The following is a 25,769-nucleotide window of genomic DNA, read 5'->3' as shown; positions in this document are numbered from 1 at the left end:
AAAAAAAAAAAAAAAAAAAAAAAAAGAAATCAAATCAAAATCATTCAGCCAAATCTTGCTCACTTTCGAAAAATCCACGTGTCAACTTTTAAATTGAATAAAATAAATAGAAATTGGGCTTTGGGCTTTGGGCTTTGGGCTTTGGGCAATGGAACTTCACATTTAATTAATCACGCTACAAAGTCTAGTGGAAACACATGGAATTTAAATAATATTAATACCATACTCCTTAAACCCACGCGATTAATGTGTACAATTTATATACTACCAAATACATGCATTGGAATCGGAGTTTTAAGGGGCCCCTTTACTTAGGTGTCGAGCAATATTTGACCAAACTAAATTAATGAACCTAATACATTCAAAAGTCACTTTATTTAAATGTAGATCTCCGTGCACATTTAAAAAAAAAATTAAAGTAGTGTGTACACGTTATTATATATATTTAATTCATAAAAAATAATAATTATTTAACCGTTTGGAAAGAGTTATAATAACTACAAGAGAAATGATAATTAGGTTTGGAAGAGATTTGATTAATATAATAAATTCTTTTTTTCCCATATATATATATATATAACCCACCACTTCAAAAGTTGGACCCATAATTTTCTCCAAAGTTGCCCTAACCCTAACCCTACAACAAATTGCCCTTTCAACCCACTCAGCTCTTTAATCACAATACTATATGAGTACGTCATAAATAAAGTACAAAATTTAAATTATTTAGCTCTTCAATAATTATTAATATTATTTTTAAAAAATTAACTTAAATACATACCATATTTATATTTATTATTGTTATTATTATTTTACCTTCTTGAAATATTAATTTCTTCCTTCCATATGGATATTTCAAAAAGTCACCAAAGACATTTTGTCATGATCATATAAAGTTGATTTGATTGGGAAAATTTAAAAAATGTTAATTATTTTTTAAAGTACTTTAAAAAACCACTTTTTAATTAACATTTTTAAAAAATCAAGTCATTGTTTTTAAAAATGCTTTACTTTTTATTTAAAAATTACTCTACAAAAGTTATACCAAACTTTTAAAATTAACCCTAGTTTTAGAGAGAACGAACCACGCAAGGACAAGACAAGGAGACAAACTTCCAAACCATTAACCAATATGGTTGCTAAATGTATGTAAGAAAAATGTAACAAAAACATTGAGACATAGATTGCTTAATTTTGATATGTTCTTATTCTTTTCCTTTAATGTGTTCTTAAGCAATTGATTTTATTATCATCATATACTATTCTCCATTGTTAATATTACTATAAAGTTTTCTTCTTTGAATCACATCAATCTAGGCTTATATTATAGATGTGCATCTTCCATTTCGAGATTCGATCGGTAGGGTTTATAAGTTAATGTATTTTTTTTTAATCTTAATCATATACTTTATTCTTTTATTCTTCTCATTTACCATGAGTTTTAGAATTACTGACTCTAACAGCTAAAGTAAAGTTTTCTCAATCTTTTGCTTTTCTTTTTACGCTTTTCCCTCAAAATTTCTTAAGACGTGTCTACTAGTGAGAGGTTCCCACATCCTTGTAAAAAATATTTCATTCTCCTCTCCAATTGACGTGGGATCTCACAATCCACCCCCTTCGGGGCCTAGTGTTCTCACTGGCACTCGTTCCCTTCTCCAATCGAAGTGGGACCTCCCAATCCATCCCCCTTCGTGACCCAACGTCCTCGCTGTCACACCACCTTGTGTCTACCCCCTTTCGAGGCTCAGCCTCCTTGCTGGTATATCGCCCAATGTCTTGCTTTGGTGTTTCTCTACCATTTGTAATAGCTCAAGTCTACCGCGAGTAGATATTGTTCTCTTTGGTGTTTCTCTTTTGGGGTTCCCCTCAAGGTTTTTTAAAACGTGTTGGCTAGGGAGAGGTCTTCACGTTCTTATAAAATATGATTCATTCTCATCCCAACCGATGTGAGATCTCACTGTAACTACAGCTTTTCGTTTGAATTATTGGAGAATTATAAAGGGGGAGAAAAGGAAAAGAAGACGATAAGGGTATCATGAATGTGATGAAAATCGATGGAGAAATGAAGTTTAGAACATAATGGTTACACTGTTTTTGCATAAAAAGGTTGATATGTAATCAGCATAGAACACTAAATAAACCAATATAAAAATATGTAAAAATAAAGACAACAAAAAGAGGTGCCTTTTATTTGACAATTGCGCACTACTCATCTTTGTTTAAACCCATTTAAAAGTTTCATAAACTAAACCCCACCAAAATCATGAATTTTTGTGTGTTTTTTTATAACCCCACATAAAGCTCATGCTCATTTGGAGTTGTGTTTCATGGACAATCAATACAAAACCACTTTTTTTTTTGTTTTTTTGTTTTGTATAAATATAACGCATTGTCTCTTTCATTTCCACCATTGAAGGAGAAGCTCAATTTGCAGAGATGAGCTCAAGAGATGGAAAGGAAGAGAGAAGGGTCGGAGATCAGAAGCAATCAGTTGGTGCCATTTTTAGATATGCTGATTGGGTTGATGTCTTGCTTATGTTTTTGGGCACAATTGGAGCAATTGGAGATGGAATGTCCACCAACTGTTTGCTTGTTTTTGCTAGCAGTCTTATGAACAGTTTGGGGAATGGTAAAGTCCATGACAACTTCATGGATAATGTGGAGAAGGTTAGTGGATAAACTCAAACGTACCTCTCATTAAATTCTCTTCCATCTTTTTGGGGTGTTTTTTGGGTTTCTGTTTCTTATTTTTTTCTTTTGGGGTTTTCAACAGTGCAGCTTATATTTTGTTTACTTGGGGCTAGCTGTGATGATCGTGGCTTTTATGGGTAACTTTCAAAAACCCTTCTTTTTCATTCATCTTATCTTTGTTTTGCTTTATGAATATTGCATGAAAAAGCATCTGGGTTTTGTCATTACTTAAGGAGACACTCATGAAATTTTAGAACGAAACGTAACTCAATTCATAAGATACCACATTTCAAGCTTCGTCAAATTACATTAGACTAACAACAAACAAACCCCATGTGACAAGGGTTTAAAAAACTTGAGGGAAAGCCTCAAATAGAAAGCTTTGAACAGGACAGTGTCGGCAGTGGGTTTGAGCGGTTACAAATAGTATCAAAGCGAGATAATGAGTGGGCGAAATGCGGCAAAAGGAAGGAAAATTCATAGACCAACCCCATCGTCTCCACCCCATAGGAACTACAAGATCACCCCAAGGACGCCTTAGGTATCCAGGGGTTGCTGACCGACCATAGAACCTTGTGCAATAGGTGGAACGCATTATGTGTCTGCTATCCAGTTGGGCAGTGAGGGTCGGAGGAGGGCAATCACTCATTCTTAAGACCAAAGAGGCGGGCAGAAAAGGGGGGAAAGCTCTCCGTTTCGGTTCTCCTGTAGCCGGATTCTCCCGATCCCAAAAGGGGTGAATTGTGAGATCCCACATTGGTTGGAGAGAGGAACGAAGCATTCCTTATAAGGGTGTGAAAACCTCTTCCTAATAGACACGTTTTAAAACCGTATAGCTGACGATGATACGTAACGAGTTAAAATGGATAATATTCCGTTAGCGATGTGTTTGTGCTATTACATAATTTATGTATAAACTAAAGTATGTATGTGTTTCATTTGTGAACTGTAGAAGGGTATTGTTGGAGTAAAACCAGCGAGAGACAAGTATTGAAAATTCGACATAAATATTTGGAAGCAGTACTGAGACAAGAAGTAGGGTTTTTTGATTCACAAGAAGCAACTACATCAGAGGTTGTGAACAGTATATCAAAAGACACCTCTCTCTTACAAGAAGTTCTAAGCGAAAAGGTACAAACTTTATTCTTCATTTGCAATGATGATTCTTCCTCTAATGGATGGTTGTTAAACATTGTTCACAGGTCCCACTATTTGTTATGAACTCATCGGTGTTCTTTTCGGGGCTGGCTTTCTCGACCTACTTTTCTTGGAGACTAGCAATAGTAGTGTTTCCAACGCTATTATTACTGGTAATCCCAGGAGTAACATACGGCAAATATTTGGTATATGTAACAAACAAGAGACGTGAGGAGTATGGGAAAGCAAACGCCATAGTTGAACAAGCGCTAAGCTCCATAAAAACCATTTATTCATTCACTGCTGAGAAGAGGGTTTTGGAGAATTATAGAACCATCTTGGATAGAACAACGAGGCTGGGGATAAAGCAAGGCATTGCTAAAGGGTTGGCTGTGGGCAGCTCGGGGCTGGCATTTGCTATATGGGCTTTGATTGCTTGGTATGGCAGCCGTTTGGTGATGTATAAAGGCGAAAGTGGTGGCAAAATCTATGCTGCTGGCATCTCCTTCATTTTGGCTGGCTTGTACGTTTCTATCTATCTATCTATCTTTTTCATTCAGGTTATTAAAATGCTTTCATCCGTAATTTATTGTCGTCAGTCTCACGGTTTTAAAACGCATTCGCTAGAAATAGGTTTCCACACCCTTATAAAAAAAACGTTTCATTCTCCTTCTAACCGACGTGCGATCTCACAACTCACCTTCTTTCGGGGCCCAGCGTCTTAGTTTTTACTCGTTCCTTTCTTCAATCAATGTGGGACCCCCCAATCCACCCATTTGGGACTCAGCGTTCGTTCTCTCCTCCAATCAATGTGGGACCCCTCAATCCACCCCTTTCGGACTTAGCTTTCGTTCCCTTCTCCAATTGATGTGGGACCCCCACACCCCAATCTATCTCTTTTTGGGACCGTCTTGTGTCACGTCCCTTCAGGGTTCAGCCTCCTTGCTGGCACATCGCCCCGGTGTCTGGCTTCGATACCATTTGTAAAAGCCCAAGGCTACCACTAGCATATATTGTCCGATGTGGCCCATTCCGTATCACCGTCAGCTCGATTTAAAAATGCCTCTACCACATTTTAAAATAAAAAATGTTTTAAAATAAAAAATGTTTCGTTCTCCTCCAACGTGGGTCTCACATTTAGGACCATTCTATTCCAACAAATTTGGGAAGGCCAAGTGTTTTGTTTAGTTTGATTGATCTGTTGTATGTTCAATTACGGTTACATTATGATTCATTAGAATTGCTCCAACGAACTTGGAATGCAGGTCGCTGGGAGTGGCACTGCCAGATTTGAAGCACTTGACAGAGGCCTCAGTTGCAGCATCGCGAATATTTGAGAGGATCGATCGGATTCCATTGATTGATGGAGAAGACACAAAAGGCTTTGTTCTTCAAAATCTCCAAGGCCAAATTGAATTCGATCGCATCACATTTGCATATCCCTCACGCCCCGATTCATTCGTCCTCAAGGATTTCAATCTCAAAGTCGATGCTGGAAAAACCGTCGCCCTCGTCGGCGCCAGTGGGAGCGGCAAGTCCACCGCCATTGCTTTGTTGCAACGCTTTTATGATGCGGATGATGGAGTTTTGAAGATCGATGGCGTCGATATCAAGACATTGCAGCTTAAATGGATTAGAGGGAAAATGGGTCTCGTCAGTCAGGAGCATGCTCTGTTTGGAACTTCGATTAAGGAGAACATTTTGTTTGGGAAGCTCGACGCCTCCATGGACGAGATTATGGCTGCAGCCATGGCTGCCAATGCTCACAATTTTATTACCCAGCTTCCTGAAGGGTACGAGACGAAGGTTCGTAATGTTCTTCCTTGCCGTTTTATCCGCATTTCTTTTGCTTGTGAAATCAATTGAATGTCGTAGTGTAACCTAGGTTGGGGAAAGAGGCGCTTTTCTATCTGGTGGACAAAAGCAGAGAATCGCCATAGCTAGGGCAATCGTTAAGAATCCTGCCATTCTCCTGCTTGATGAAGCTACCAGTGCTCTTGATTCTGAATCAGAAGCATTGGTCCAAAATGCGCTTGATCAAGCTTCTCTGGGAAGAACCACTCTGGTAAGCCAAATTTGTCCAAATTTTGAGTAGTTGAGTAATTTTGAGATAAATTTTGAGGTTCATTCACTGATTGATGATCAGGTAGTTGCACATAAGCTATCTACAATCAGAAATGCAGACCTTATAGCTGTTGTAAGTGGTGGCTGTGTAGTTGAAATTGGTTCCCATAATGATCTTATAAACCGAAAAGTTGGTCACTATGCAAAACTAGTGAAATTGCAGCGACTAACAAGCTATGATGATGTTGAACAAAACATAGAGATACATACCTCTTCGGTTGGAAGAAGCAGTGCTAAATCAAGCCCAGCAGTCTTTGCAGTATCACCACTGCCTATGGAGACCCCTCAATCAACTTCTCCTAAGCCACCTTCCTTTACTCGTCTCTTATCTTTGAACTCTCCAGAATGGAAGCAAGCGGTAACTGGAAGCTTCTCAGCTATAGCTTTTGGGGCAGTGCAGCCTATATATGCACTTACCATTGGAGGTATGATATCAGCTTTCTTTGCTCCAAGCCATTACGAAATGCAAGTTCGAATCAGGACGTACTCGTTGATTTTCTGTTCATTCACTCTGATTTCCATCATTTTGAACCTTGTTCAACATTATAATTTCGCGTATATGGGCGAGCATTTGACGAAAAGAATTCGGCTGAGGACACTTGAAAAGATCTTGACATTTGAAACAGCTTGGTTTGATAAGGAGCAAAATTCTAGTGGAGCTCTGTGTTCAAGATTGAGCAATGAGGCTTCCTTGGTCAAGTCTCTTGTAGCTGACAGAGTTTCTCTATTAGTTCAAACCACTTCAGCTGTGACCATAGCAATGATCCTTGGTCTAGCAGTGGCCTGGAAGCTCGCCCTTGTTATGATAGCCGTCCAGCCACTCACAATTCTCTGCTTTTACACACGGAAAGTCCTCCTCTCAACCATTTCTACAAACTTCATCAAGGCACAGAATCAAAGCACACAAATAGCTGTAGAAGCAGTGTATAACCATAGAATAGTAACATCCTTCAGCAGCATTGGGAAAGTCCTTGAAATCTTTGACAAAGCACAGGAGGCACCAAGAAAGGAAGCTAGAAAGAAATCATGGTTTGCAGGGATTGGCATGGGGTCTGCTCAATGCCTAACATTCATGTCATGGGCATTGGATTTCTGGTTTGGTGGAACACTCGTGGAGAAAGGTCAAATATCTGCAGGGGATGTGTTCAAAACTTTCTTTATCTTGGTAAGCACCGGCAAGGTCATTGCCGAGGCTGGCAGCATGACAACAGATTTAGCCAAGGGCTCGGCTGCTGTTGCCTCAGTGTTCGAGATTCTCGACCGAAAATCACTCATTTCCGACCCATCAAAGGTACGCAAACACCCCTTTTTTTGGCAAATTACAGAATGAAAAGAACTTTATCTTCAACATTTCCAAAGCTGAACTCTATTTGAATACTGTTTGATTTGGTAGGATGGAAGAGGGAGGAAGTTGGAGAAGCTAAAAGGGAATATAGAGATGAAGAGAGTGGATTTTTGGTATCCAAGCAGGCCAAATAACATGGTGCTGCGCCAATTCAGCTTGGAAGTGAAGGCAGGGACGAGCGTTGGGCTAGTTGGGAAAAGTGGGTGTGGAAAATCAACTGTAATTGGTCTGATACTGAGGTTCTATGATGTGGGGAAGGGATGGGTGAAAGTGGACGGTGTGGATATCAGAGAAATGGATCTTCAATGGTACAGGAAGCATGTGGCACTTGTCAGCCAAGAGCCAGTGATTTATTCCGGCACCATACGCGACAACATCCTCTTTGGGAAGCTCGACGCTTCCGAGAATGAGGTTGTGGAGGCCGCCAGAGCCGCCAATGCCCATGAGTTTATCTCGTAAGTTTGCTGTTCTTTTCACAATCGTTCGGCCATGCTTTGACTTGGTTATTTTGAATCTATTTCATTGGGGGATGGTGGGTGTAGGTCATTGAAAGATGGTTACGAGACAGAATGTGGGGAAAGAGGAGTGCAACTCTCAGGAGGACAGAAACAGAGACTAGCGATAGCCAGAGCCATAATTCGAAACCCAACAATTCTGTTGCTAGATGAAGCAACCAGCGCTCTGGATGTTCAATCTGAGCAAGTTGTGCAACAAGCACTGGATAGAATTATGGTAGGAAGGACGACCCTTGTCGTGGCCCACCGCCTGAACACCATCAAGAAGCTGGATTCCATTGCCTTTGTGGCGGATGGAAAGGTGGTTGAGCAAGGATCCTATGCTCAACTCAATCATCGAAGGGGTGCTTTCTTTAATCTTGCTAACCTCCAAATTCACCCCTAACCCTCTACCTCTACAGTTTTAGCTGTGCTTCAATTTTCTACTTGCTTTGCTTGTGGAACCAGATCATTTAGGACTCTGCATTGGCGTTTTGGTCTTGAGATAGCCAAAGCTAAGATGTTGTATAGTGATGGACAATTAGGTTGTATAGTCTGGAAATGTATTGTGTTGTCCAAATTGCTACTTAGGGGCACATACATATTGGTATGTTCAAGAACTACTACCTGTTTAGCCCAAGTAAAGCAGATTTTCCATTTTTGTTAGTGGGTTCTGTACATGTTTTTGATGCAGTGTGGTGAGAACAGTGACCAAAACAAAGATGGTTTGCTATCTATCAGTTATGGAAGAGAACAGGGTGGAGCTATTAGAAGCTTCCCTTCCAGACATCAAGATTTTAGAAGAACAATATGAATGTCCAACTCGTTCTATCACTGCCTCTGTGGGTGTCCTTTCCTGGCTTTCAGATCGATGACAATGACAGAAATGTTATCAGAACTGTTTCTTCCGTATGCCATTTCAGTGAGATTATTAGCAACAATTTGTGCCGGAGGTGTGTTATCGGTTGTCGACGACCTGCGGTGCCGCCTGAGAAGATGGCAAGCCACCTGCCCAACCTCTTCATTCGTCATTACATCCCAGAGCCCGTCGCTTGCCAGAATCACACATTCATCCTCATCACTCCTGGTGGTGAAACTAACTTCCGGGACTGGAATTATCCACGGCCGAAGATATCGATCCCCTGAACACCATCCATACACAGAAAGACAATGGTCAAGCTGAGAGGCAAATGTATGTAATTATACATCGACATGGAGGGGGAGGGGAGGCGGAAACCTATGGCTCTTGACATGGCAAGAACTCCAAGCACTCTAGCGCCCATCCAGTTTATGACTTTGCCTCCATCTCTCTCAATTCTCATCAGTTCATCCTTTCTATCAGGCTGTAACACCATCAATAAAACAAATGCAGCAGCCCCCTTAATGATTTGATTTCTCTAAACTAGGAAAAATTATAATGGTTTGGAAATTAATGACCTTTTGATCGACTGTTAATGGAATCGCTTTATTCCGCTGGAAAAGAACCGCCCGAGAGTCGCCGCAATTGGAAACGATAATCTGGCAGCCAGATAGAAGGAGTACAACCGCCGTGGATCCGATCATGTCGGTCGCAACCGCCTCTGAAACAACCTCATTATCAGTCCTCTGGAAGCCATTAGAGAAGGCTACTTCCCATCTCTTCTGCCAATCATGGCCGTTGATTCCTTCTCTTCCCCACTCTTCTGCTATCACTTCATGCATCCGCTCCGCACAGAATTTCGCCACCTACAGTTCATAAATATACGAATCCACGCCGGAGAATGTCAGTTAACAATACCATATGCACTTCTGGAATCAATTATTCAAATATAACTTAGATCTAAAATTTCCAGCTCCCCAAGAATCCCGAAGTCCTGCGTACAGATCTTGTACCTATCCCAAAATAAATCTTCTTTTGAGAAAAAATATATATATTTTTAAAACACGTCAGACGAAGACCCCTGTTTTCGTCATCCCCAAAATGATTATTACGTCATTGGAATCTTAAATTCCATTGATCTCCCTGATTTCAACAACACGTGTCCTTACGTTGAATGGGAGCATCCAAAATTCTTTCCACTGAGGACCACTCATTGAGTGACATGTGTTGCTGCTTAGTAATAATAATATTAATAATCTAAAACTGGCTATGTGCAAATTAATTTTGGGTGGCTGTTTCTGGTATAGATGAGCCGAAAATTAAGCCCTAATTGGGATTTTAGATGAGAAATGCAGCGCGGATGGAAATTTGGGAGAACAGGACGCACCTGAGACCCGCCGTGACCATCGTACACGGCGAAGAAATGAACCGGCGAGATCTCACCCGAGGTTCTGGAATCTGGAGCCGTACAACCTCCGACGTGGTTGCATCTTGAAGACATTAATCCCGGCTTCACGGCGATAGCGTCCTCCATCTCCATCCGCCGTCCAATAACCGACGTGAGCCCCCAGTGCAGTCCGCTTCTATTGTTCCTCCCCACGCACTTCCGCCTCCCTGCTTCCGACACCTTCATCGACTCGGTGCGAATAGAAGCAGGAATCTCGCCGGAACTGGAGGAGGTTCTGGAATCGTCGGTGCTGAGTATGGACGACAGACCAGAAAGAGAATCGGCTTGGTGGAGTTGGTGGTGGTCGGACTCGTCCATGGCTCCCTGTCGGTAGTCTCCCGGACGGAGAGAGAGCGAGAGAGGGAGAGAGAGAGAGAATGAAGGAAGAGGAAAGGGAGAGATAAAAAGGGGGAAGAAGAAAGGACAGCTATGATGTCGACACGTGTACACACATTTGGGGAAGGAAAGGCCATCAAGGATTGACTGTTTTTCCTTTTTCTTTTCGTCTTTACTCAAATCACTTTTCGCTTCGACCGCCACGTGTCCTTCTCTCATCCCATGGTGTTCAGTTCACGCCGTTGTTCTGGTCGACTAACCATGCTGACTCTTCATTGGATGATAAAAATCCATCTTCTTTCGCTTTAAAATTCACAAAAGGAAACATTCACTGCAACGATTCTGACACGTTTTCAAAATCCAACGGCTGGAATTCTCTGAGGGTGTACACGTCGATGAGATTGGCAGCTGGGTGACTAAAAAGCCAGGATAATTAACTAGTTCTGGTAAGTGGGCCCCATCTGACGTCGTATCATCGTGTTCCTGTACTTTCATTTGTACAGCTCACACGGCGTTGTATCCATGTGATTGGTGGAAGGGTAACACGTGGAACATAGAAACTAACACATCAAATTCAACACGAAAACTTACTGCCTAGATATTATGAAAAGTAAAATTGTGAAAAGACTAAATTTATAATTTAATTTTAATAAAATAATTAAAAAAATATCTCTAGATTATTAAAAAAAAAAAAGTATTTTTATTTTTTTAAAAATTAAAATCTCAAGATGACCTAAAATATTTTAATATTTTAGTTAAAAAAAAATTGTTAATCGGCAGATGTTTTTATTTATAAATATTTGTAAATTTGAAGAAATCACATCATCAATGTTTTCAATATCGAATTTAAGTACGATAAAACATATAAAAAAAATTATCAACTTGTCACCTATACTAATATCAAACAAGATTCATAACTCGCGGAAATTTAAAAAAAAAAACATATTTATTAGTAAAAGTTCATCCAAATGCTTATTTCATTAATAAAGAAGTTGACTTATGAAGCAAAAACATTACAAACATTATACCATTACAAGTAAAGATTTTGGGAACACTTCAAGTTCTCTCCTAAGAACACACATGCTGCTCGAGATCTCGTTACGTTTATCGGTCGGTTTAGTAGACGGGGCTGTACATGCTGCTCTCAGCATACTTGACAAGATCTGCCGGGCGCGGGCGACGGGTTGCCAAGCCTTGAGATTAAGTAATTGATGTTATGGAAGAGTACTCAAAACTACATGAATAGCAACATATTCAAAGAAAATGTCTCACCAAGTTCATATGCCTTGGCAGCCACATTAGCTGCAATGTGTGCTGAGATCTTTCGGATGCTAGAGAAGGGTGGGTAGATCATCCCCTTGTCATAGTTCTCTTTGGAGACTTGGGCAGCCAATGCTTCCGCTAGTTTGACAAAGGCGAAATAAGATACAAGTCAACTCGGTGAGCCTGTTGTTATTACTGTGGATGTCCGTTGTTTCTAACTAGACAAGATTAGTTAAGAACTAAACAATCCTACTTACCGGCAGCCAGAAGCATGTCGTCATGCACACGAACTGCTCCGGAAATTAAGATACCTAAACCGAAGCCAGGGAATATGTAGGCATTGTTGGCCTGATTTGAGATTTGACAAGCTCAATATGTCAGCTCTTGATATGGGACAACAGTGGTGAAGAGTAACTCATCCAACATAATGATAGAAGTAGAAAAACCTGGCCAGGGACAAAGGTTTTCCCTTTGTATTTGAATGGATCGAAAGGACTTCCGCTAGCAAAGATTGCACGGCCCTTCAATTTGCATATAGAAGCTAAGTAAATAGAGAGGTTCCAATGAAAAAGAGAGGAAAAACTTTGGCTTTAAAATGTCATGTGTATTACCTTACTCCAAGTGTAAGCCTCTTCAGCAGTGCATTCAGATTGAGATGTGGGGTTGGAAAGAGCCATTATAAGAGGTTTCTGCACAATGGTATGACAAAAAACAATGTCAGTTTGTATCGAGGAATATGTTTTTGTGACCGTCCAAGTTCACTGCTAGCAAATATTGTCTTTCTGAGCTTTCTCTCAAGATTGTTAAAACGCGTATGTTTCGTTCTACTCCCCATTCGATATAGTATCTCATAATCCATCCTCATTCAGGGCCAGCGTCTTTGTTGGCACTCGTTCCCTTCTCCAATCGAAGTGGGACCCCTCTATCCACCCTCCTATGGAGTCCACTATCCTTGTTGGCACACCGCCTCGTGTTCACCTTCTTTGGGGCTCAACCTTCTCGCTGACACATCGTCCGGTGTCTGATTCTGATACCAACTGTAAGAGCCCAAGTCCACCGCAAGCAAATATTGTCATCTTTGGGTTTTTCCTTTCAGGCTTTCCCTCAAGGTTTTTAAAACGCGTATGCTATGGAGAGGTTTCCACACCTTTATAAGGAATGTTTCATTCTCTTCCCTAACTGACGTGGGATTTCACAGTTCTCAACTCTTCTCTTCATATTAGGTCGACGGAGGTTCTCTATTGAAAGAAAGTATTGTATGTTGGAGTTCTTATTGCGTTTGTGTCACACAAGTCTTAACATGCATCCAATATGTATATTTGGTTAGGCATGAATGAGTGAGGGGGAAGAAAGAACCTGATTGATGGAGGACATAGCCTCGATGACTTCTTTCGTAAATGTCCTTCCAACTCCAGATGATCCAATCAAAACTGTTGGCTTAATTGCCTGAAATAGTGAGAAAAGGTGAGGAACAACAAAGCGTTTCGAGATTAAGAGATGGTACACACCTTGACAGCACTTAATAGATCCTTAACAGGTTGATGCTCATGAGCCCATGGCTTCTTGAAGTGTGGAAGTGAATCCTTACGAGAGCGGACAATTAATCCCTACAACAACATCATTCTGTTTATGGTTGAAGCAAGAGAGCAATGGCATGAACACATAAAGAAATAATTATGGTTCTTCTGTCATAAGCTTCATTAAACTTTCTACCACCTTCGAGTCCACAAGCCAGATCTTCTTGCGGGTCTCCTCAATTGGAACATTTGTCTAAAACAACAAAAAAACAGAAGATGAATTATAAGAAACATAGGTTTATGTTTGGTTTAGCTTCACAAGTACCTGTTTTGATACTTCATAAGCTATAAGCTCTGCAATACCAGTTCCTGCCTGCACCCACGCCAAAAAATATGTAAGAACATTTTGAACATGAATGTGAAGGAGTGGGAATGAAAGATACTTGTAACAGCTTGGCTGGTATATATGGTGCATTTTAGCCCGTTACATATCGCTGTCAGTTTCACGGTTTTAAAATGCGTCTACTAGGGAAGAGATTTCCACCGTCTTATAAGGAATGTTTCGTTTCTCTCTCCAATCGATGTGGGATTCACAATCCACCCTCTAAGGAGTCAGCATCCTCGTTGGCACATCGTCTGGTGTCTAGCTTTGATACCATTTGTAACAGTCCAAGCCCACCGTTAGTAGCTATTATTCGCTTTGGCTCAATTACGTATCGTTGTCAGCCTCATGGTTTTAAAACGTGTCTACTAGTGAAAGGTTTCCACACCCTTATAAGGAAATGCTATGTTCTCTACTCCAACCGACGTGGAATCTCATAATCCATCCCCCTTAGTGGCCAGCATCCTCTTGGCACACCGCCCGGTGTTTGGTTTTGATATCATTTGTAACAGCCCAAGTCCACTGCTAGTAGATATTGTCCGCTTCGGTTCGTTACATATTGCCGTCAACCTCATGGTTTTAAAACGTGTCTACTAGGGAGAGGTTTCCACACCCTTATAAAGAATGCTTCGTTCCTCTCTCCAACCGAGGCAGGATCTCACAACACTATAGTAGCTCATTTACGCAAGGAAGTTAGAGAAGTAGAGGGAGGAATGGAAGCATGGAAGGAGAGATCTTACTTCCCCAGCACCAAGGAACAAGAAAGTGTGATCAGCCAAGGTACCACCAATGAGTTTCAGAGCAGAAACAACTCCCGCAAGAACAACAGACGCTGTCCCCTGAAACAAGAACAAGAGTATGGATAAGAAAATTTGACAACTTCCCAAATAATGGGTATCAAATTTCAGTACCTGAATATCATCATTGAAAACTAGATGAGATGTGCGATACTTGGCCAGTAGCTCGAAAGCATTATGGTTGGCAAAATCCTCAAACTGAAAGTTTCAAATAGACCCAGTAAGTACAGAAACAAATCAAACATATATCAAACATATTCTAACCTGAATAAGAACTTTTTCCCCATAATTCTGCTTAACAGCCATCATAAACTCATGTACAAGTTCATAGTACTCCTGCATAGAACATAGGCATCCATATCAAATATACTTAAACCAGCCAAAAGCAACACAAAGACGCCTCCTGAACCTTTCCAGTTGCCCTTCTTTGTTTAAGACCAATGTAGAATTCATCATTCAACAATTTCTCATTGTTTGTCCCGACATCAATTGCAATAGGCAAACACTGACAAGAAAATGTGGTATTAGCTGAAATGAACAACATCGTGGTATTGCTTTACAAGTAAGATGCTTACTGCAGAAGGACGAACACCTCCAAGTGCAGCGTATAAAGAAAGCTTCCCAACTGAAATCCCCATTCCCTAAAACATCCAATAAATTCATATCAAAATCAGTCAGTCCAGAATGAAAGTAGGTGTAATTCATCAGAGAATGTTTGCATAGAAATTACTTGACAACCAAGATCACCAAGACCCAAAATACGCTCGCCATCAGTCACGACTATTACTTGGATGCTCTTTTGGGGCCAATTCTTCAATACTTCTACGATCTTACCCCTGCATGACTCAATGTTATAAGATTCACAGAGACCTGGAAGTCATGAAAAGCATACTTACTTCTCTTTCAAACTGATGTAAAGACCCTGAGGACGCCTGAAGATGCTTCCGTATTTTTGGCAAGCTTCACCAACTGTGGGAGTGTAGACAATAGGAAGCAGTTCTGTGACATTCTCGATAAGAAGTTTGTAGAAAAGCCTTTCATTTCTTTCCTGTACACCAAATTTCAAACTCCATTGAATCAAAATTGGCACATATTTAGAAGAAAAACAAATGGTAGGTAAAGTGAGAACCTGAAGTTCAATCATGGCAATAAATTTTTGTAGTGGAAGTTGATATTGTCTAATGTTCTGCATCAACCTCTTCTCCTGGTATCACAAATGGAAAAGGTCATGAAGGAGTACATCAGAGACATGACCACTAAAAAACTCAACCTGAAGTTGTTGAGTAGCAACGGCAGGCGGCAAAAGCCCCCGTAAATGATGAGCATCTCTTTCCTTCTCTGTAAATGCCAACCCCTTGTTATGGCGGGGATCCCTCAGCAAGGAATAGCCACTGCATCAAACCAGATTGCAAAAAGGATCCATGTTTACATCTTATGAACAACATTGTCCATTTTACGGTGAATAGCAACTCAAAGGCCAAAGGTCCAGAGGCTAGCATGATTAGAATCAAGAGGAAGAATCAAAAGCTACTTAGTATGTTAATATTGAATATTGTCCGCTTTAGCACGTTACGTATTATCATAGGCCTCACAATTTTTGTTAGTTTAGCCTGTTATGTATCATCATAGGCCTCACAATTTTAAGACGCATGTGTTAGTGAGAGATTTTCACATCCTTATAAGGAATGTTTCGTTCCCTCTCCCATCGACGTGGGATCTCACAATCCACTCCCATGGGGCCAGAGTCTTCGCTGACACACTGTTCGGTGTTCACTCTGATACAATTTGTGTAACCGCCCAAGCCCACTACTAACAAATATTGTCCGCTTTGGCCCATTACGTATCGTTGTCAGCCTCGCGGTTCTAAAACGCATCTGTTAGGAAGAGGTTTCCACACTCTTGTAAAAAATATTGTTTCCATACTCTTACAAAGAATGATTCATTCTCTTATCCAACCGATGTGAGATCTCACAATCCACCCTCTTTGGGGGCCCAAAGTCCTCGTTGGCACACCACTCGGTGTTTAACTCTGATACCATTTGTAACAGCTCAAGCTCACCACTAGCAAATATTGTCCACTTTGGCCCATTACCCATCGTCGTTAGCCTCACGGTCTTAAAACACGTCTGCTAGGGAGAGATTTCCACACCAAAGATTATTTGATTCCCCTCTCTAACTAACGTGAGATCTCACAATCCACCCCCCTTGGAGGCCAACGTCCTCGCTGGCACACCGCTCAGTGTTTAGCTCTGATACCATTTGTAACAGCCAAAGCCTACCGCTAACAGATATTGTTCACTTTAGCTTGTTACATATCACTGCCAACCTCACGGTTTTAAAACGCGTCTACTAAAGAGAGGTTTCCACACCCACATAAAGAATGCTTCCGAGCCCAGCATCCTCGCTAGCACACCACCCGAAACCTGCCTCTGATACCATTTGTAACGGCCCGAGGACAACACTAGCAGATATTGTCCGCTTTGGCAGCCCGTTACGTGCTGCCGTCAACCTCACAGTTTTAAAACACATATGTCAAGAAGAGATTTCCACGCCCGTATAAGAAAGGCTTCATTCCCTCTCCAACAACGTGGAATCTCATGCATCACCATAAAAGCAAGTTTGTTCCCATAAGTTGGGATTATGTTACATACAACGATGAACGAACTGAGAGTGTTAAGTAATCAGTCAAACCACAAGCCATTATACCAAACCCAAACATCCAAGAAAGTTGGATAATACCTGGCAACTGAGGAAGTCCTTGGAGTGACGAGCTGCTTCTCTGTAGCACGGTGTTGTCCATTGATGTCCTGAACGCCATCACCTTCCTCCTTCAAAGTGCTCTTCATCACTCAACTCAAATTGAAAGCACCCCACGCAAAGAGAGTGGCAGAAAGAAGAAGCAAGAAACAAAATCTGCCTACAAATGAATATAAACAGTTTTGTTAAACTTAATATAGATAGTGTAAATAAAGTCAAATGTTTGATCTTTTATTCCCAGAACATTGTTATAACACTCGAATCATCTTTATCCTCTCAAAAGATAGCACGTTTTATTCTATGTTCTTCAACTCCAAGTTAACAAGATATATATAATTAACAATACCCAATTCAATTAGAAAAAAGTACATTAAGCTTATTTTCAAATTTGATTTTCAGCCAATTTAGTACTTTCAAAATTGGCTAAAGGCTATTTTCATATATACATATATCAATTCAATTGGAGTCGAAAATTTATTAAACTTTGCCATTAATGTACATTGAGCTGCATGCTAAAAATATTTAAATAGGATTAATCCTACTATCTTGTGAAGTATTTGACTCTTAAACAAAAAGATTGTTCTTTATCTAAAAAATTAGATTCAAGACAATCTGTGTAAAATTTAATCCTTAGAGTATTAATCTAGTTGGTTCCTAACAATCCATCCATAAATAAATAAATTTGATTCGTAACACTTTATTCTCGGGTGGCGAATGGAATATTATAAAATTACATTATTCTTGCATAATTCAATTAAAAAAAAATATATATACATATGCATTAAATTTTATGAAAGTAAAAGATGTTCATATAAATTTACTACTTCAATCGAATCAGCTATTTTAGAATAGAACTGACTAATTATTTTATATTTGCTATGTTATTTATTATTGGAAACATTTCAATTCACAAATTTGACAGATTAATGATTTTTGTTAAGTTTTAATTATCCCACTCATACTTTAAAAAATAAATGAAATGCCATTTTTACCCAAATTTCATTGTATTAAATCGCGTGTTATAATCTCTATTTTAAACATTAAAATATAAATTAATTAGGTTCTCCGGTTCCATATACATCCTTAGTTAAAATTAGAGAACAAATTAATAAAAAATTAACTTTTTTATAAAAAAAAAAAAAAAAAAAAAAGTAAAAATTGATAACATTTATCCAAATTTAGGGTTCAACTTTCATATGAAATTGAAAGTTTATGCTAGAAATTGATATGTTCTATCATGATAGACGCCTTCTTTTTCAACTTTAACCTAATCATCTAAGAAAAAAAAATCAATCTAGCTTAAAAGTTATCCCTCTTTATTTTATTTTATTTTTTTATTTTTTTTTTTTTTTTAAGTTTCGATGCTCCATTCCAAAAAAATAATAATTAAACAATTCGGTCAAACCATTCTATAAAAATAATAATTAAACAACTCGGTCAAAGTTCTGTTTTATTTTAATTGAGGAAATACTTAGAAATGATTTTATTCTTCAAAATTAAAAGTTCTCAATATTAAAATGAAGCTTCCAAAGGATAGGCTTAAGGTTAAAATCACTCATATAGTTTAAAATAATTTTACAGTTTAACCATATGTTTCCATCTATGCCAAAAAAATTATAATATATTGTTAGAATATTGTCTTTTTATATAGATTTAAATTAAGTTTTATTAGTTTTTTTTTTCTTTCTTTTCAAAAATTAATTTAGTCCGTATAAAAAACTAATATTCAACGACATATTATACTTTGACTTTGATATAAAAAAATATATGTATGTATATGTATATATATATATATGTATGTATATGTATTATAAAGTTAATATGGAGTTAAATATTTGGGGTAATTTAAATATTTTAATATGATCCCTAATATTTACGTTATTTTACATCTTGGTGTATGTATAATTAATTATGGGTCATAATATTATTAACTAAGATGAACAAAAAATCTGACGCATAACTGAAGGGAGGCAAAGAAAGCTGTTTTCAGAATGTTTTCTGGCACAGAGGTTGAAGAGAGCCGAACCTGCAACTCTCCATGCAAAGCTGCAATAGCGCACACACCCATGGCTCATCGCATACTCATATGTAACGTGATATATTGCAAGAGCTTCCTTGTATACCTCCTCGACCCACCTCGGGCTGCCCTCCAGCTCTTCCGCACCGTACAATATCTGAAGCTAATAACAATTAATGAGTAGCAATTTAACAAGAAGGTGTTGATCACTGGATTTTGAAGTTACCTCTTTGTACTTTTTAATGGTGGCTTCAGCAGCTACGTTTTTGGCATCAGGATCGAGCTGCAAGGCGTCCCTCATCTCTTTTCTATACATCTCATACTGAAACTTCCACTTCATCAAGGTATCATCAGCCACTTCTTCTTCAAAGCATGGAAGTTTTTGAACCTCTGAGTATTGTAGAACCGATGTGATGCATAAGGAGCCTTAATTCAGTGAACAAAAACATGGTAATTATGACAGTGAAAAACTCACCAATGTTTGGCGCTTCTTCTTGAAACATGTTAACAGTATCAAAAATTTGTCCTAGAATTGATGTTGAGGTATATGATTTTTTCCCCCTTTCCATGAAATGAGGGAACGTTCCTGCCTTCAGGTGTTCTGGAACTTCAATCTATCAAAAGGGAAGAAAAATCCACATGAAAGCCCTTGATTCAAAAGCATCATTCTAACCATGTTCACCGCATCAACTGTCAAAAATGTGGAGGATTAAATTGTCCATTTTGGCTCGTTACGTACCGTCATTAGCCTCATGGTTTTTTAAAACGCGTCTACTATGAAGAGGGTCTAGCCCTACTCTAACCAGCGTCTCGCACCGTCTAGTGACCGGCTTTGATACCATTTCTAACAGCCTAAACCTACCGCTAGTAGATATTGTCCGCTTCAGCCCGTTACATACCGTCGTTAGCCTTACGGTTTCAAAACGCGTCTACTAGGGAAAGATTTCCACACCCTTATAAGTAATGTTTCGTTTCCCTTTCTAACTGATATGAGATCTTACAAGGGGGCGCAGCGTCTTCAATATGATAGGATGATAAAAAGACCCTATTGTTTTTTCATTTCATAGGTTGATAAGAAAGCTCTCCATTGAAAAGGGAAGTTTTTGTTTGAGAAATAAGTTATCACCATGATGGATCTCCACCTAGCTATTGTCTGTGTAATAATGTGTAATAAATAATTCCAAATCTCTCACTGGATCCAAGAAACACTATGGAGAACATAAATAGTATAACAATTTCATGAAGAGACAGAGTATCATTAACAGAACTGACCTCTTTCCCGCCTTTTTTAGGTGCATCTAAAGCATCATAATATATATTGATCAACTGGAGAATCTTTGCCCTTACAAGATTTCTTTCTTCTTTACAATCTTCACCCAGCACAAGTAGTTGATCCATCAATGCTACCCAGTTATCAGCTGCAACACTCTTTGCATAACTGAACGTACCACAGAATAATCCCAATCTTCCATCAGTAAGCATAATTGATGGGAAACTTCACCGCACTCAAATCTTAAAAGTAAAAACCACATGGATAGATACACTCCATCACATACCTTGGCTGAAACCGAGCTGTCAAGAATAATTTAAATAGCTCCTCCTCTAGATCCTCCGCAGAAAATTCACTTGGCTTTATATTAGCTATTACTTCCATTGAAGGACTTGGCCTCCAAGGTTCACCTGCTCTGAAATACTCTAACAACTGAAATAATTCCAAAAATAAGAGCATAGAATAGGTATGCGGTGACTCTGTTATATTGAATGAATCTTTTTCCAAAATTTATAGTGTGAAGTCGTAATTTCAGAAAACAACTTACGGTGCGTGCAGACGATTCAGAAATAGAAGATACTGACAAAACTAAACCATAAAACAATTCGAGCATAAATTTCATAAGAAAAAGGCATGTGCGAGCATTAAGTGATAGAAGTTCGAGGTTGAATGTGTCTTAACCTGAGAATTTCTGGAAACCCAGTACATATCACCATCAAAATCACCACCAGCTATTTCATCAGCTACTGAACGGGGACCCTTACAAGAGAAGAATATACCATATTTTGCATTTCCCACCACAGGTACCAAGTCCTCCACATATTTAGCCGTTAAAACATGGATATCACCAAAATGTAATCCAGGATTGCGATAGACAAGAACCTTCCCATTGATTTGACCATTCTCACTAGTTGGATGGGGAACACAGAACATGTCGATACTTAATACATGAACGAAAAGAAAATAACAAAACAAAAGCAGGGATTTCAAGTAACAGAAGTAAATTATCAGTTATAATTCTATCCTATTTATCAGATGTGTCAATCAATTGAAAAGCATTGAAGATAATATAATATGTTTGTATAAAAAGAATTAAGATAATATACTTTTTGCTTATCTTAGCTTCATTCAATTTCTCATCCCCAGCAATAAAGCCAAATAGTAGGTGAACGTATTATAATGCTTACACTAAATGCTTCCATACAATCAAGTAAAACTAATTGAAATATCATGCATGTAATACATACAGGATAACGCAGACTTCATTGCTCTCAAGAGTACAGGTGGGGTCGGCTGTCCCCATTAAATAGTAACAATCAGGCACGTGAAGCCTTCCGCTTCTCAAGCTCTTTTTCTCCTCCCTCAGAAGCATAGACAACCGATATTGCAAATACGATTCATTCAGAGGAATTCCAGATAAAATCATTCTTGCAACTAGAAAGTCATCCATATCACCGTTGTTAATGGAAACTGCAAGAGAGACACCGAGAGAGTAACAAAAAATATGTAACAGTACTTTGAAAGAGAAGAAAAGAAAACAGCTCAAAAAGCCTAATACCTCTTAAAGCTGCACGCTTACTAGAAAAAACACCCTGAACATCTCTCAAAGCATCCACAAGGATATTCATGAAATACTCTCTTGGGACGCCTCCATAATTTAGGAGTGCTATTAAGTTTCTTGAAATATATGCCCTCTTTGGCGGATTACTGAGAAAATCATTAGAGAAAGGAAACTGCCACATTATTCAGAAACTCTTTGAAGGTAAATACAAGTGAAAAGCCATTGCAGGGTAAATTGCAATAAAACCTTTAAAGAGGTTAGCAACCACCGTTGCTTGTTGTTATCCTAACATATAGTTAAGAAGAAAAAAAAATTGCCAAATTTTAATTCTTTGAAGGCCTCATCAATTGCATTTTCTTAATGATGAACAAGCATAAGGTTCTTATTTCCAATGGTACAAGCAAAGCCACGAGAGCCATGCCCTTAACTTCCCCATGTCAATAAAATCCTCAAATGTCGAACAAACAAGTTATGAACCTCGAAGGTGTACTAAAAAAATGACTCAAGTGTCAAACAAAGGGTGTACTTTGTTCGAGGACCCTAAAGAAAAGAATCGAGTCTCGAGTAAGGGGAGGCTGTTCGAGGACTCCATAGGCCTTAGGAGAGGCTCTATGGTGTACTTTGTTCGAGTGGAGGATGGTTGAGGATTGTTGGGAGGGATTCCCACATTAGCTAATTAAGGGGATGATCATGGGTTTATATGGGTTTATAAGTAAGAAATACATCTCCATTGTATGAGGCCTTTTGGGAAAACAAAAAACAAAGCCATGAGAGTTTATACTCAAAGTGGACAATATCATACCATTGTGGAGGGTCGTGGTTCCTAACACTATGCAGTAACGGTGCAAAGTAATATATATAAACCCTATCCTATGCCCTATGGGAAAGAAATTGACGTTGAACTCCAAAACCATGGCAAATGCTAAAAATAAATAAAAATAAAAATAAAAAATAAAGTCAAATTTTGGATACCTGGTTCCTACCACCTCCAGTGAATTCTCTGTTTCAGCATTTTCAAGATTTGGATCTTTTTCAACTTTGATCATAGAATTGCGAATTTGAATTGTTCTAGAAGGAAGCTGCAATTTTAAGTTAACAAACTATAACATACAACAGTAGATTAATGGTAGCAGAGACATAAGAAAATTACATCTATACTGAAAATAGAGCTGGGGACAATTTAAATTGCGTTCAACAAAATCGTATCGTACTCAGATTTCATGTTATGATATTGGTAATAACTCTGGATAGAGGAGCTGGAAAATCCAGTCTAAGACTAGCAAAGACAACTATTAAACATATACATGAAGGCCCTTCTCTTTATTTGTGAGACAAATGAAAAATGGTTCCAAATAGAAGATACTGATGTTTAAGTGCAAAATGAAGACATCCGGAAAATCAATACTCGTTGGTAAACAGCTATCCACAAACTGATTCACTTAACCAACACATAATAAGTATCATCCATATTTTCTCAAAAAATAAAGAAAAAACAAAAATCAATGTCCTCCAAACAGAGTAGCCACCTTTCTCAACCCAAATTACTAGGAATGAGTATAATGATAGAATGCCACAGTAGATTTTCTTGATGGAAACACCAATTATATATGATCCAATATATTTAAAAATCCAAGCCATCGACATTTTCATGGATATCGTCCTTTTACTCCTGGAAAATGATCTGGAATAGCAAAATGAATAAACTTTGGATGTCAGCTGTTGTGTTTTATGATATTACATAAAAGTAACAGTGAATATGATATTAAAATTCAAAGCATCATATTCACTTCTTCTGGGCACTGAAATGGATTATCATACTAGATGGAGAGCTTTTAGAACCTAAATCAAGAAGACAATATGTATGAGGTCAATAACCTATAGCTCATAATTACAGAGTAATCATTACTGTAAACCCAGGAGCAAGATGGATGCCAAAAAACATATAACTTATGGTCCTCTTCTTAAACTACAAAGTATACCTGTTTATTCACTAGAAATGTTCCTTTAACAGCAAGACCGTTGTAAAAAAGTCGGAACTGAATTAACAAGGGCTTCCAATGGAAAGAGAATTAAATAAAAGTCAGTGTTTACATAAAACAAAGAAGTAACTCCACACAATCAATAGAAACTCGAAGCGATAAAGTTTAGATACACATACTGGTTCTCGAAGTTCAAGCCCGGGCAGTATTACTTGCGAAGTCTTATTCTGAAATACTTCAAAGGCAGGAATTCTCTATTATATGAATGTCAGACAGCATGCACAATAAACATCAAACAAATTTACATGTTTTAGAATAATATAACCAGTCAAATATGTGAGAAGGGAAAAAAAACAATCATACAAAGAAGAGAAGGTAGCAGGACATGACGAAGTTCCGAGAAACCAACGGATATCAAACCCTAGAACAAAACTTAACAATATGGATTTTCTCACCTTCACGTGCGAAGATTTAAATCATGCATTGTAAATTCTGATATTTTTTCCCCTAATGTTTATTAACATGAAATCACAAACCTTAAGGTCAGCATCATGCTTTGCCTGCCCTTTAAATACATTCATAGGGCACTCCAAAGCTAAGTCCTCCGATATAAATCCCGTTCCGTCTGTATGTATAAGTGGTTTTCCATCTCTATACATGACATTACCATTGACATCCTGCAGCTTGGAATAAACCAAAATAAGTAGCTATAAATATAATGTGCAGCAAAAAAGTCAACTAAAACTACGAGAAGGATGGTGTAGGAGGGATTTTCATTTTTCAATTGTATCCCCTTCCCCTCCACCACAAGGCTGCAGTAGTAGTGGTGGAACACCGTACTTTGCAAGGTATATCCGCAATTCTTTGAACATTTACTGAAGATAAATCAATTTTGAGTTTTATCGTCTTCGACAGAATGAGTGAAAACCTACATAACAGAACGGTCAGGACAATGGCAGAAGTTGCTAGGTTAAATAAATACATTCTCTATCACCAGCATACCTAGCCATGTAGCTTGCGACACTAGGCACCGTGTGTGGATGCATGAAAAGACTCCTAGCTTCAAAAATTGTTCTATTAGATAATTTATAAGGTTGAAGCTTATCAAAATATGCCGCTGACTCCATTCTGACAAAATAGCACTTCACTGCTGATGTGGTTGGATTCTTCTTTTTTTCCTCCTTGCCACCATCTTTGAAAACTATTCGATACACATACAAAACAATAGTGAGAAAAAAAAAAATTGCCCATTATGCATAGACAATAAAAGCATAAGAAAATGACTAAAAAGTTCAGTTATCGCAAAAAAATTAGTTTAAAACTTGAATCTTAATCATTTGTCTAAATAGAGCATCATAGCACTAAAATACTATACAAGTCATGAGAAGATAGAATAGCCGAAAGACAACAATATCAAAGACGTTGGACCGTTCAACTAATGTAATGAGGTGATTACACGTATGATGAATTTTGGATGACAATTTATGTTAAGGAGAGCATAACTATGCATTTGCACAAAAGTAAGAGAAAAAAAAACTTGAGGTGCTTAAAAATTGAACAGAATTCAATACTGAAACAACATGTGCCAACCCAGGTATGAACTAGCATGAGTAATAAAAAGAAAGAAATGACAAACAGAAAAAAAATTATTCGAAACAATTTTATTGATGTGTGAACTTCCAGGGGGTAAGAGCCCCAATCCATGAGACAAACAGCCAAATTTAAAATAATGGACACTAACTTTAAGCTAAGAGAACAAGAATCTTCTCTTTTTTTTTTCTTTTTTTTTTTTT

General features: G+C 38.4%; 4 protein-coding genes across 11 annotated transcripts in view; 1 reads left to right on the top strand and 3 right to left on the bottom strand.

Moving 5' to 3' along the window:
• Positions 1 to 1,070: 1,070 nt before the first annotated feature.
• Positions 1,071 to 8,590, top strand: LOC111436720 (putative ABC transporter B family member 8). 4 transcript variants are annotated; one of them, XM_023074436.1, is made up of 10 exons: positions 1,071 to 1,360; positions 2,417 to 2,667; positions 2,774 to 2,828; positions 3,644 to 3,822; positions 3,894 to 4,351; positions 5,094 to 5,634; positions 5,714 to 5,893; positions 5,975 to 7,243; positions 7,346 to 7,752; positions 7,840 to 8,590. In XM_023074436.1, exons 2-10 carry the CDS (start codon positions 2,437 to 2,439, stop codon positions 8,195 to 8,197), a joined length of 3,678 nt encoding a protein of 1,225 aa, XP_022930204.1. In that variant the 5' UTR covers positions 1,071 to 1,360; positions 2,417 to 2,436; the 3' UTR covers positions 8,198 to 8,590. The 4 variants fall into 4 exon arrangements, with proteins under 4 accessions (XP_022930204.1, XP_022930212.1, XP_022930217.1 ...); XM_023074444.1 differs by having other exon boundaries at positions 1,345 to 1,360; positions 2,435 to 2,667; XM_023074449.1 differs by lacking the exon at positions 1,071 to 1,360 and adding an exon at positions 1,729 to 1,759 and having other exon boundaries at positions 2,435 to 2,667.
• On the bottom strand, positions 8,426 to 10,482 carry LOC111436781 (probable protein phosphatase 2C 53). The gene is made up of 4 exons (XM_023074515.1): positions 10,038 to 10,482; positions 9,229 to 9,516; positions 9,029 to 9,134; positions 8,426 to 8,933 (listed from the first exon to the last, which is right to left on the bottom strand). Exons 1-4 carry the CDS (start codon positions 10,413 to 10,415, stop codon positions 8,623 to 8,625), a joined length of 1,083 nt encoding a protein of 360 aa, XP_022930283.1. The 5' UTR covers positions 10,416 to 10,482; the 3' UTR covers positions 8,426 to 8,622.
• A 907-nt stretch (positions 10,483 to 11,389) lies between these two features.
• Positions 11,390 to 17,318, bottom strand: LOC111436772 (NADP-dependent malic enzyme-like). The gene is made up of 19 exons (XM_023074502.1): positions 17,132 to 17,318; positions 15,663 to 15,783; positions 15,522 to 15,596; positions 15,289 to 15,440; positions 15,123 to 15,228; positions 14,968 to 15,033; positions 14,802 to 14,897; positions 14,657 to 14,728; positions 14,507 to 14,590; positions 14,336 to 14,434; positions 13,539 to 13,586; positions 13,413 to 13,466; positions 13,205 to 13,303; positions 13,053 to 13,142; positions 12,308 to 12,385; positions 12,143 to 12,217; positions 11,954 to 12,044; positions 11,706 to 11,834; positions 11,390 to 11,626 (listed from the first exon to the last, which is right to left on the bottom strand). Exons 1-19 carry the CDS (start codon positions 17,236 to 17,238, stop codon positions 11,550 to 11,552), a joined length of 1,719 nt encoding a protein of 572 aa, XP_022930270.1. The 5' UTR covers positions 17,239 to 17,318; the 3' UTR covers positions 11,390 to 11,549.
• Positions 17,319 to 18,974: 1,656 nt separating this feature from the next.
• The window catches only part of LOC111436744 (probable RNA-dependent RNA polymerase 5), a 9,963-nt gene continuing 3,168 nt past the window's right edge, over positions 18,975 to 25,769 (bottom strand). For 2 of the 5 annotated variants that reach the window (XM_023074461.1, XM_023074493.1), the window contains 14 exons: positions 24,979 to 25,177; positions 24,817 to 24,904; positions 24,513 to 24,653; positions 24,156 to 24,230; positions 23,977 to 24,048; positions 22,970 to 23,076; positions 21,995 to 22,143; positions 21,684 to 21,906; positions 21,118 to 21,343; positions 20,723 to 20,868; positions 20,439 to 20,604; positions 19,642 to 19,780; positions 19,393 to 19,556; positions 18,975 to 19,329 (listed from right to left, as the gene is read on the bottom strand). In XM_023074461.1, coding sequence (XP_022930229.1) covers positions 19,081 to 19,329; positions 19,393 to 19,556; positions 19,642 to 19,780; positions 20,439 to 20,604; positions 20,723 to 20,868; positions 21,118 to 21,343; positions 21,684 to 21,906; positions 21,995 to 22,143; positions 22,970 to 23,076; positions 23,977 to 24,048; positions 24,156 to 24,230; positions 24,513 to 24,653; positions 24,817 to 24,904; positions 24,979 to 25,177 — 2,144 coding nt within the window. In that variant the 3' untranslated portion in view covers positions 18,975 to 19,080. The remainder of the gene's footprint in view (positions 19,330 to 19,392; positions 19,557 to 19,641; positions 19,781 to 20,438; positions 20,605 to 20,722; positions 20,869 to 21,117; positions 21,344 to 21,683; positions 21,907 to 21,994; positions 22,144 to 22,969; positions 23,077 to 23,976; positions 24,049 to 24,155; positions 24,231 to 24,512; positions 24,654 to 24,816; positions 24,905 to 24,978; positions 25,178 to 25,769) is intronic. The other 3 variants (XM_023074469.1, XM_023074477.1, XM_023074485.1) reach the window with 3 other exon arrangements.

The sequence above is a fragment of the Cucurbita moschata genome, unplaced genomic scaffold, assembly GCF_002738365.1.
Source record: "Cucurbita moschata cultivar Rifu unplaced genomic scaffold, Cmos_1.0 Cmo_Scf00003, whole genome shotgun sequence".
In the NCBI taxonomy this organism is placed as follows: Eukaryota; Viridiplantae; Streptophyta; class Magnoliopsida; order Cucurbitales; family Cucurbitaceae; genus Cucurbita; species Cucurbita moschata.
This window is presented reverse-complemented; position numbering and strand designations above follow the sequence as displayed.

Bases quoted from the DNA above. Each gene is read 5' to 3' on its own strand.
- LOC111436720 (XM_023074436.1), top strand. From the start codon at position 2,437: ATGAGCTCAAGAGATGGAAAGGAAGAGAGAAGGGTCGGAGATCAGAAG. The intron at 2,668-2,773 runs GTTAGTGGATAA...GGTTTTCAACAG, and splicing joins TCATGGATAATGTGGAGAAG to TGCAGCTTATATTTTGTTTA. The intron at 3,823-3,893 runs GTACAAACTTTA...CATTGTTCACAG, and splicing joins AAGAAGTTCTAAGCGAAAAG to GTCCCACTATTTGTTATGAA.
- LOC111436781 (XM_023074515.1), bottom strand. From the start codon at position 10,415: ATGGACGAGTCCGACCACCACCAACTCCACCAAGCCGATTCTCTTTCT. The intron at 9,517-10,037 runs GTGCGTCCTGTT...TATGAACTGTAG, and splicing joins ATGGTCACGGCGGGTCTCAG to GTGGCGAAATTCTGTGCGGA. The intron at 8,934-9,028 runs GTTTCCGCCTCC...GATGGTGTTCAG, and splicing joins TGCCATGTCAAGAGCCATAG to GGGATCGATATCTTCGGCCG.
- LOC111436772 (XM_023074502.1), bottom strand. From the start codon at position 17,238: ATGAAGAGCACTTTGAAGGAGGAAGGTGATGGCGTTCAGGACATCAAT. The intron at 14,435-14,506 runs GTACTGAAATTT...TTCTTGTTTCAG, and splicing joins TTTTCAATGATGATATTCAG to GGGACAGCGTCTGTTGTTCT. The intron at 11,835-11,953 runs GTAAGTAGGATT...TTGTCAAACTAG, and splicing joins CGACATGCTTCTGGCTGCCG to CGGAAGCATTGGCTGCCCAA.